The sequence below is a fragment of the Corylus avellana genome, chromosome ca10 (assembly GCF_901000735.1).
Source record: "Corylus avellana chromosome ca10, CavTom2PMs-1.0".
In the NCBI taxonomy this organism is placed as follows: domain Eukaryota; kingdom Viridiplantae; phylum Streptophyta; class Magnoliopsida; order Fagales; family Betulaceae; genus Corylus; species Corylus avellana.
Genome location: NC_081550.1, coordinates 1,428,912 through 1,440,602, shown reverse-complemented (window position 1 = coordinate 1,440,602; position 11,691 = coordinate 1,428,912). Strand labels below are relative to the sequence as shown.

Genomic DNA, 11,691 nt, shown 5'->3' with positions numbered 1-11,691 from the left:
ATTTAATGTTTATAAACTTTGATTACATAGTCGTGATTTAACTTGAAAATTTTAAGTTTATGAATCGTCATAGTTTAAAACTATTGATTCATTCTTCAAAAGGAAAGATGCCAACATTTCAAAAAGTAATACACCGTTAAATTTTACTGCAGAAACTTCAAATCCTAATGAACGTCATCTTAAATCTTAAATCTCTAAGAGACCTTAATTAAACTGCAATTTTAGGCACTTCTTTTTTTTTTTTCCTTTTTTTTTTGTATTTCTGTTTTTTTGATATAGTGCCGACATGCTACATTTCTAATATATCAATTTGAGTACATATTTATGAATTTTTATAGATATTTTTTTGTGATGTATATATTGTGTGAATTATCAAATTTTTAGGGTGAAAAAAATTTTTAGGACTCCAAAAGAAATTTTAAGGGCACTCCCAATATAATTTGTCTGGCTCCGCCACTACTTGCAGGGAGCTTCTCTAACCTCCAACCACAACTCAAATATCTCCCTCTCTCCCCACAGACCAAAAAGATGTTGAACCCACAGCTAACCCACCAGTCGTCGCAGTACTCCACCCAAACCCCCTTCCTGCATCTCAAGCCCTTCATCCATGGCAATGGCAATGCTTCTCTCCCCATCTCAAGGTACTCATTCCAAAAAAAGAACAAATGTGTTCAAGTCGGCTTCACCCCCCAGCAACATAAAAGCCGTAGCAAGCTCTACTGAGAAGGCTACTTCTGTTAAAGCCATTGTAACTGTGAAACTAACCGTTGGTGGCTTCCTCTCAAACCTTGGGTTAGCCAGAGGGATCGATGATATAAAAGACTTACTTGGTCAAACACTGCAATTGGAGCTTGTTAGCACCGAGCTTGATCCTAGTAAGTTACTGATTCAACAAAATTATACCCCTAACAACTTAACTAATCAAACTTCATTCACCAGTCTTTTTAATTAAAGTATGTTTTAATTTATCTCATTCAGATTATTAATCCCGCATGCATGCATGCTATATATATATACATATTTTGTTATTATATTCTAATAATTTCTTGATCATATGAGCATTTGATCAAGAAATACTCTTAAAACATATGAACATTTGCTTAGTCTAACTAGCGGAGTATGGAGCCCGAGTCAATACAGTAAGGCACTTGGTTTCGAAGAGAGAAGATATGAATCCTTTTATAATAAAAGGATGCTCTTAGAAAAAAAAAAATCATCAATTTTTAATATTAATACGAGGAATTATGTGAATAACTACCAATTCGAGCATTATACGAGTTGCTCACGAGCTTAACCGAGTCGAGCCGAGCTAGCTTCGTTTAATATTTGAGTTAGGATTCATGTTCACGAAGCGCTTCACTTAATATTCGAGTCGAGCACGAGCCGAGTCCGAGCTCGCTCGCGAGTGGCTTGCTCTCTTAACAGCCCTAGATAAGAGTAAAGAGATATGTCAAAACAAAACAAAACAAAGAAAGTCAATTCTTGCTTGCAGGCTGCAACCTACCTTGCACTTTTTGGAATTATAATAGTTTGCGGAATTAGCCTTCTCTGTTATACGGCCAAAATGTAAATTGTATGGGAGCCATACATAGGGCCATATGGGTATAAATTACCCCATTTGAAAGAAAAAAAAATCATTCAAATGGGGGGCTTGGCCAATGCCAGCCTCCCATTAATTAGTTCCGTCTCCGGCGCTATATACAAAGTCATGCAACAATTAATGACATTAATTAAATTTTTTTTTTTTTTTTCTATCTTTCATTTTCTATTGACTTTTCAATGGGAAAATTAGGAACTGAAGTTGACAAGCTATAACCAAACAAAAATCAAATAAGGAATTCTGAGATGATGATCAATATTATCTGATGACTATTAAATAACAGATCATATGAAATAATATATATATACATATATACGTTATTACCAATGCCCAATGGGATGTGTTGTCTTTTGAGGTTATTTTCAAGTCATTTTACCTATTCTTGAACTTGAAAGTTTTTTAAATTACGACATGTTTTTTATTACAACTTTTTACGTTAATTAATTACCATGAGAACATTGAATCACATATGATTTTCCTTTCATCTGGTTGTATAATAAAGCCTTATACGTATTATAAGAAAATTATGAGGATATATTATGCCATTTTCCTTATAATTTGTCCGTTTGTATGGCGGCCGGTGAAGCGTCAAACTAAGAAAATGAGATATGGGCCGGGGATTGAATCATTCTACGGCCACCATTAACTTGATGTTGATATATATATGTATAGTCTTCCAAATGAAAAGTCCTCGTGATTTTATTCCTGCCTAAAATGAAATTTGACCATTCTAAAATTAAGCTTAACTCCTTATTTATCAAACTTTAGTACTCCTCCAAATGAAAAACCCTCATGATTACATCCATGCCTAAAAGACACCAATCCCAAGAGGCCGGAAAACATCCTATGCTTAATATTAAGAGGAGTGAATTAGATAGAGAGAGTATTAGTTTTGTGTGTAAAAAAGGCCATACATTTTTATTTTATTTTATTTTTATATGTAATTAAGACCCTGTACTAGCTTGGCGTGTTTGAATGGTCCCTTATTTATTTATCTCCATGGGGCCGGAAAAAAAAACCAAAGAAGAAAAGAAAAGCCAAATGATTAACCTCATTTTCACTCTTTATTTGTCCCGAATATTCTATTGATAATATCCTTCCAACTCAATGAGGATTTTTAAAAGTCATAAAATAAAGTTTGACAATCAGATCCTAATTTTCCACTGTTTCTCACGTGCAAACGACTAAAGAAAAGCGCGTGAGAAAATCATGCTCATATTTCTCAACGTCCTGTTCTTCATAGCTTACCTGCTCAATCACCCACCATAACTCCTATAAAACCCTAGCAGGGAGCTTCTCTATCCTCCAACCACAACTCAAATATCTCCTTCTCCCCACAAACCAAAAAGATGTTGAAACCACAGCTAAACCACCAGTTGTCGCAGTACTCCACCCAAACCCCCTTCCTGCAACTCAAGCCCTTTATTCATGGCAATGGCAATGCTTCTCTCCCCATCTCATGGCACTCATTCCGAAAAAAGATCAAAAGTGTTCGAGTCGGCTTCACCCCCAGCAACATTAAAGTCGTAGCATGCTCTACTGAGGAATCTAGTACTTCTGTTAAAGCTATTGTAACTGTGAAACTAACCGTTGGTGGCTTCCTCTCAAACCTTGGGTTAGCCGGAGCGATCGATGATATAAAAGACTTACTTGGTCAAAAACTCCAATTGGAGCTTGTTAGCACCGAGCTTGATCCTAGTAAGTTACTGATTCAACAAAATTATACCCCCAACAATTTAACTAATCAAACTTCATTCACCAATCTTTTTAATTAATGTATGTTTTAATTTATCTCATTCAGATTATTAATCCCGCATGCATGCATGCTATATATATATATTTTGTTATTATATTTTAATAATTTCTTGATCATTAAAATATTAAACGATATATATATAGGGTTGGTTAATTTGACACCCTTTTTTAGAAGTTGTGTTTTGGTTTAAAAAAATGTTTTGATATGAGGTAAAAAATGAAGGTACGTAGTTTTGAATTTTTGTTTAAAGTTGTTTGTTAATGTTCTTTTTTTTTATTTTTTTATTACAAAAAAATGGAAAGGGAGAAGGTGTTAGTTAATCTCTCAATCTTGAAAGGGTTGTAATTTTAATGTTTTACTTTGAACAGATTGAACTAGCTAGCAAGAACTTGATTAATTACTCTCAGAGTAGCTAGCAAGAACTTGATTAATTACTCTCAGAGCATCTCCAGCAGTTGTGGGCTATTTTAACCACTCAAAATCAACTTTTTTTAGTTTTTAGTTACTACTTTTTTACAATGAACTCCAACTGGCTATTTATTTAACAATCTACTTTATATAAATATTGTGTTTTAATCTATTTTTTATTATAGATAGAGGAGAGAGGAGAAAGAAAGAATAAAAAATGTTTAGAAGGTACTACAGTAAACTTTTAAATATGAAAGTTCACTGTAGCAAAGTTTTAAAAAATTGTTATTCTAAAAGGTCTGTTAGAGCACCAAAATTGTTAAATTTAACTTAAAAATTAGTTTAAAACCTTGTTGTAGATGCTAGCTAGATATGGTTTTAAGTCTCATGGAAGTCCTAAAAATTATTGTTCTTGAGAGAGCTAGCAAGATATGGTTTTGAGTCTTCATGTCAACCTAATTATTGAGAAAGGAAAAGATTATTACCTCAAAAAACTCACCCCTCCATCCAAGGAATAGAAGACCATCTCCACCACCTAACACAAAGATTAGATTTCTTTTGTTTTTGTTTTTTTTTTCTCTCGCTGTTTTGGGTCGTGTGCGTACAAGAACATCTCCAACACATAATTAATGTATATTTTATGTCTATCTACGTATGTAGGAGAAAGTACGTGAAAGACGAAGACATATCCCCACCATCCAACTTGCGAATTTTCAAACCAAGGTGTCTAGACATCAGGGTTGGCTCAATGTTTTTTTTGGGATTTTAGGCTAAACTTTAAAATGGGGCGTTATTTTTTTTTAATATTTATATATTAATTAAATAATATTTATTTTAATATTATTATTATATTTAGAATTCTGATTTTTATTAATGTTTACAAAAATAAACACAACAATAAAAAAATAAATTTTTATTTATTTATGAATCAATCCAAGAATCGCACCAAATCTCTGCTAAGTATATGTTCCAAAACTGAAGCACACAATAGGCAAACTAACAAAAAAAAAAAAAAAAAACTTAGAAATATTATCAAGAACCCATTCAAAATTATCAAAAACAATATATATATATATATATATATATATATATACCGTGGCAGTAACTTCCTTATTTGAGTCTTTGATACACCTCTGTTTCAAACAAAACCCACCAAAAAATTTGTCAAAAACCAATACAAAATCCACCAGAAAAATCAAGCACAAAAATAAACATTAAAAAAAAAAAATCTTTTTTTTTTTAAAAAAAAAATTTTATTATTTTTTTTTATGAATCTTTACATCTTTGATACACCAGTTTCGACAAAACCCACCAAAAAATAAAAAAAAATTGACAAAAACTCATTCAAAATCCACAAGAAAAATCAAGCATAGAAATAAACCTTACCAAAAAAAAAATCAATTTTTTTTAATGAATCCTTACCTAATTGAAACACATGTTTCTCTCTCTCTCTCTCTTCATCTCTCTTCATCAAGTTCTGTTTTGAGTGAAACTAAGGAAAGAGAAAAAAGAAGATAAGAGGAGAGGTTGCCGGTAGTGGAGAAGAAAAGAGAGAAAGAAAAAGAAAGGAAAGAAAATGTGTCGTTAGGTAGAGTTAGAATGATCTTTCAATATTAAATAATTTCGGATGCATAAGTATATAGGCTCTTTTTAAGTATAAAGATATTTGCTTTTTTGGGTTAATTAGTCTTATTTTACCATGGGCTTATTATATTGGAGCCTTATTAAATTGAGGCATTTTTTAAATTACTTATTTATCATGATTAGAAGCCTTAAGTTTTTAGGAAAAAAAAAATAGGCCTAATTAAAAAGAAGGGGGGGAGGGGGGTGCCTTAAATTACAAAAAAAGAAAATTATGAAAAATCTTTTTTGGGCAAAAATTTTTTTTTTAGGCCAAATCCGGAGGCTCTACGTGAGCGCCTCACTCACCTATTGGTCTAGCCGACCCTACTAGACACTGGAATGAGAGAGCATCTTACTGGTCCTTCATATGGTCCCCTGGGATCTTTAGGGAGAGTTGAAAAGGACTATGGTCCCAGTTTGTCCGATGTAAAGAAACAATAAACAGGCTAGCCTAGCTAGCTAGGGCTTCAAGTACCAAGAAAAAAAAAATTAAAAAAAAATGTAATATATATGTATATTTGATTTGGATTAGTGAGTGCCTAATATATATTAATTTGTGTAATTTGAAGGGACGGGATTAGAGAAGAAGACAATTAAAGGGTACGAACAAAAGACTGGCCAAGCTGAGCAGGAAGTGAAATACGAGTTTAGTTTTGAAGTTCCAGCAGATTTCGGGGAGGTTGGGGCCATTTTAGTGGAGAATGAGCGCCAGAAGGAGATTTTCATCAAGGATATTGTCCTCAGTGGCTTCCCTAATGGCCCCGTAAATATCAACTGTAATTCATGGGTTCATTCAAAGAATGACAATCCTCAGAAGAGGGTCTTCTTTGCAAACAAGGTCTGCCTCCTCGATCTTTACTTATTTAATTAATTACCAATAAATTAATATATATACATGCATGCAGTAATCTAAATAAATCGATCTAATTAAGCTTTTATGGAGGTGATTAAATTAACAAAATTTCCCACACGTTTCTGATACAGAAATCCAAAAGGTTTGGGGGCTAAGTTGTAAACGGGGACTTTGTCTTTGCCCACATCCACTAATTAACCTTTATGGTCCAGCAGCCAATTTGTCAATATTTTATTTGATTAGTATCAAAGATTCAAAATTAGTCCCTTTCAAAATGGAATATGTCATCTCAACCACTCATAACTAATCCTTAATTCGAAACAAATTAAATAAGAATCCGTACGAATGGAATTTTACTCTGAATTCAGCCCTTTAACTTAACCAACTTGCAGAATAATCCAAACCATAATTTTATTTTATTTTAAGCCTTTTATATAAATTTTAACAACAATGGAAGTTTAATATATGTTGTTGTCTCTGTTTGTTATGTGTTGTGGAGCAGTCATACTTGCCATCCCAGACACCAAACGGGCTGAGGAGGCTAAGAAAAGAAGAGCTCAAGATTTTGAGAGGCAATGGACAAGGAGAACGCAAGACTTTCGAGAGGGTTTATGATTATGATGTGTATAACGATCTAGGAAATCCTGATAGTAGTGCAGATCTTAAGAGACCGGTACTCGGCGGCAAACAACACCCCTATCCCAGACGTTGCCGAACAGGACGCCCGCGAACCGAAACAGGTATGATTTTTAATACCAAACTACTATTTTATTAAAACATTTAATTAACTATATGTCTTTAAAAACAAATTTCAGGCCGAGGTTATAGTTATATCTTCGTTTAATTGATATGCTCAATCTATTGTCAATTAAATTAAATTAAAAAAAAAAAAAAAAAAATCTTATTGTATTGAGTAGAGAATACATAATTGATTGTTATTTCATTAATTATGGGATAAGATAGTAATTAATTTTATATAGTCTCTGTGATATTTATTGATCCGTGATAAGCAATTGTGTGGTTCTAAGATAAAGCATTATATGCGTTGTCTGATCTGATGGTGACGTCTGACAACGAAGCCGTACTAGCTTGACCAGACCCAAAATTTTAAAATCAACTTCAATATTTTTATTTTTTACATAATATTAATAATTTTTTATTACTATTCAAATAAAAAAATTATTACAAAACAAAATTTTTTACTTTTTTATACAAAACATTCTTACTTTTTTCTTTCACGTTAATCAAATCTGCTACAGATTCAGCCAATTTCCTAAGTCCACTCATTTGCCAAACATAACCTCTACTTTTATCTCCTCGTAGAGTAGAGATTTACGACTGCCTAGCGTCAGACATTTACAAATTTTTTTTTAAAATTAAAGGAGAATCTAAATTTGAAATATTAGCACTAAATTTGAAACATTAACACCAAATTTAGGATGATTGAATTCTTTTTGAGTAATACCATCCTTAAATGGTTAACTTTTCATCGCTAAATTTTAGTTTTGAATTCAAAAACAAATTTTGAGGCATTAAAAACTAAATATTAACTTATAAAAATTTAACTAATAAAAACAAAAAAAAACAAAATGGGGGAATAGAGAGATTTCTACAAATTTTTTTTTAAAAAAAATAAAGTCACATTAAACTTTAACAAATACTTATCTGACTTTTGACAGCCATATAGCAGGACTTCTCCTCGTATATCACAACTTTCACAACTTACCAATTTATGGACGCGCAATGTGGAAATTTGTTTTGTGCTTTTTGTCACATTGTCGTTCTTTTTTTTTTTCTTTTTCTTTTTTTTTTAATTATAAACTCTCACATCAACGTAAAGTTCTTTTTTTTTTAATTTTTTTTTTTTTACTTTTAAAATGAAAGAATAAAGGGAGAAAACTTTCCATACTCATAAAATATTAATTAAAAAAAAAAAAAAAAAGGTCTGACATGATAGGGTTGTATTGTGCCATAGGTTTATGTTTTTGTTAAATTATCAGTTGTTTTAAAAATTTAAGTTAATAAAAAGAGATGAATTTAATAATTTAATCAATACTTTAACACTTTTTGTACATGTGAACTCAAACGTGTGTAGAATATTTAATTTAAATAAGGTGAATTGACGGAGTCAAAGTTTAATCTCAGGACCTTTAATTCCGATACCATGCTAAATTACCATTTATTCAAGAAGTTTAAACAAATAAAAAAAAAAGTTAAATTTAATTATTTAATCAATACTTCAACAGTTTTGCATGGCTTTTCAATATCCTAGGGTTCAGGAACAAATAAAAACATATAAAATAACATAAAACAAATAAAATAATGAACAACTGTGTTAATTTGTAATTTTAGGTGTTGATGCATTTTGAAGAAAATGAATGAGAAAGTTAGTATAAACAATTGATTTGCACGCAGATCCATTGTCGGAGAAAAGAAGCAGTAGCGTGTATGTTCCTCGGGATGAGAGCTTCTCGGAAGTAAAACAGCTAACGTTCTCAGTCAAGGCAGTATCCTCGGTGCTGCATGCAGTGGTACCGTCGTTAGAGGCGGCGATCATCGACACAGACCTCGGATTTCCATACTTCACGGCGATAGATTCGCTTTTCAACGAGGGGGTTAACTTGCCTCCCCTTAAAAACCAAAACACGCAGTCCCTCCGCAACGTGCTGCCCAGGCTGCTCAAGGCTATCAATGATACACAAGAAAATGTGTTGCGGTTTGAGACACCAGAAACAATGGATAGTGAGATAACTTTACCCTTAAATATATCGTCTCTTTATGCCTTCATCCATCTTCTCTCTAAACGGTAGTTTTTTGGCACACATTTATGCAGGAGACAAATTCTTTTGGTTTAGGGATGCTGAATTTGGTAGGCAGACTCTTGCTGGCCTCAACCCCTACAGCATACAGTTAATCACGGTATGATTTTTGGACAATAATTATGAAAGCAATGAGCACAAGAGACGAACCAAAATTTCTTCTTGAAACAAGTCACGGCACAAATGAAAGCCCAATCTAACTTTAAAAAGGATAAAATCTAATTTTCAAGCATATATATATATATATATAATGTTCAAATGTAGAGGAGAAGGAGCGGCCATCACCCTTCACACTCATTTCGTATCGGTTAACATGACGTGTTTTATGTGAATTTTTATGTTAGACAGTAATTAAAAGAAAAAAGTGTGTGAAATGTGTGATAAATAACATTAAACTATAGCGAATGCTTATCTCATGGATTAAATCATTAAGATATTTTTTTTCTTTCTAGCAATATGACCAAAATAAGTAACCCATCAAAGCGTATATATATGTGTAAACCCATCAAATTATATATATGTGTGTGTGGGGCGGGATTAACTAGGATTAACTTTTTACATAAAATGCCAAAAATCTGCATGAAAATTCTCTAGGAATGGCCATTGAAGAGTAAGCTCGACCCAAAGATTTATGGTTCGCCAGAATCAGCAATCACTACAGAAATGATTCAAAAGGAAATCGGAGGTTTAATGACGGTCAAGGAGGTATGTAACACAATATCATACAACTTACATATAAATGGTCCTTTCTCTTTCACACATAAATTTTGCGTCATTAATTTGTAGGCCATACATCAGAAGAAGCTATTCATTCTAGATTACCATGACCTATTGTTACCATATGTGAGAAAAGTAAGAGAGATTAAAGGGACAACTTTGTACGGATCAAGGACGGTGTTCTTCCTAACCCCAGGGGGCACCTTAAGGCCACTAGCCATTGAGTTGACTCGGCCACCAATAGATGGGAAGCCTCAGTGGAAAGAGGTTCACATGCCTTGTTGGGATGCTACAGGTATCTGGCTATGGAGGATTGCAAAAGCTCATGTTCTTGCCCATGAGTCTGGTTATCACCAACTTGTTAGCCATTGGTACTTACACATGCTCCAATTCACTCCTACTAGCATTAATCCATATATACATTGCTATTAACATGGAAGTTTAATTTCCATCTGTTTTGTAGGCTCAGAACTCATTGTGCTACAGAACCTTATATAATTGCGACAAATAGGCAACTCAGTGCGGTGCACCCTATCTATAGACTATTGTGCCCTCATTTTCGGTACACTATGGAGATTAATGCTCTTGCTCGAGAAGCACTTATTAATGCAGGAGGGATCATTGAGACCTCATTTGCACCTAGCAAGTACTCCATTGAGTTAAGCTCCGCTGCTTATGACCAGCAGTGGCAATTCAACCTGCAGGCATTACCAGCTGACTTAATTAACAGGTGATTTCGTAACTAAATTTTGTTTGAGCAAGTTGTTAAATCAACGTTTATCCTAAAAATTGATTAAATTTAATCATTTAATTAATACTTTAGCATTTTACTTCACTTATGGGTTTAAACTTCTCTTTAATAAGTGGTACATGTTAGAATATATGAGAAATAATGATGATTGAATTACCCTAAATGAGGGATTTGATTAGAATTAGATTGGATTCGAACATTGTCTCTTGTACACAATCATATTAAGTAATAAGACCACAATATAGCCCTGTATGTAGGTATCTATCCTAATGGATTCGAAAATTATTTGTCTCTGTTTTCTTTTATTCTGCTATTCTCCTTATATATATTTCCACAGCTTTATGAATTTTTTTGGCTTTTAACATTTTGAATATTTAACTGAAATTGAGTGAATTGACAAAGACAACCTTCGAACTAAAGATATTGTCTCGAAATTAACACACATATATGTTCATTAACTTGTTGATTTTGCTACCTGCCAGGGGAATGGCAGTTGAAGATCCAACTGCTCCACATGGCCTAAAGCTCACAATTGAGGATTACCCATTTGCCAATGACGGCCTCCTCCTTTGGGACAATATCAAAGAGTGGGTGAGTGACTATGTCAACCACTATTACCCCAACCCGAGCCTCATAGAGTCTGATCAAGAGCTACAACAATGGTGGACAGAAATCCGAACAGTAGGCCACGCCGACAAAAAAGACGAACCTTGGTGGCCGGTTCTCAAGACCCCAAAAGACCTCATCGAAATCGTCTCAACAATTGTATGGGTGACATCTGGACACCATGCAGCCGTGAACTTTGGACAATACACTTACGCTGGTTATTTCCCTAACCGGCCTACCATTGCTAGAACCAACATGCCCACTGAAGACCCTTCTGAAGAATTTTGGAAAAACTTCTTGATAAAGCCTGAAGGTGCACTCTTACAATGCTTCCCTTCACAAATTCAAGCGACAAGAGTGATGGCTGTTTTGGACATCCTATCAAATCATTCTCCGGACGAGGAGTATCTGGGGGATGTAATAGAGCCTGCATGGGCTGAAAATCCGATCATTAAGGGGTCCTTTGAACGGTTTAACGGGAGGTTACTTGAGCTTGAAGGAACTATTGATGAGAGGAATGCAAACAAGAATTTGAAGAACAGAACCGGAGCTGGGGTT

General features: G+C 33.6%; 1 protein-coding gene across 1 annotated transcript in view; it reads left to right on the top strand.

Annotated features, from left to right (window-relative positions):
* The first annotated feature begins 2,912 nt into the window (after positions 1–2,912).
* Positions 2,913–11,691, top strand: part of LOC132163733 (linoleate 13S-lipoxygenase 2-1, chloroplastic-like) — an 8,916-nt gene continuing 137 nt past the window's right edge. The window contains exons 1-9 of the mRNA XM_059574101.1: positions 2,913–3,298; positions 5,957–6,225; positions 6,743–6,980; positions 8,656–8,982; positions 9,074–9,159; positions 9,654–9,764; positions 9,846–10,147; positions 10,240–10,506; positions 11,010–11,688. Coding sequence (XP_059430084.1) covers positions 2,950–3,298; positions 5,957–6,225; positions 6,743–6,980; positions 8,656–8,982; positions 9,074–9,159; positions 9,654–9,764; positions 9,846–10,147; positions 10,240–10,506; positions 11,010–11,688 — 2,628 coding nt within the window. The 5' untranslated portion in view covers positions 2,913–2,949. The remainder of the gene's footprint in view (positions 3,299–5,956; positions 6,226–6,742; positions 6,981–8,655; positions 8,983–9,073; positions 9,160–9,653; positions 9,765–9,845; positions 10,148–10,239; positions 10,507–11,009; positions 11,689–11,691) is intronic.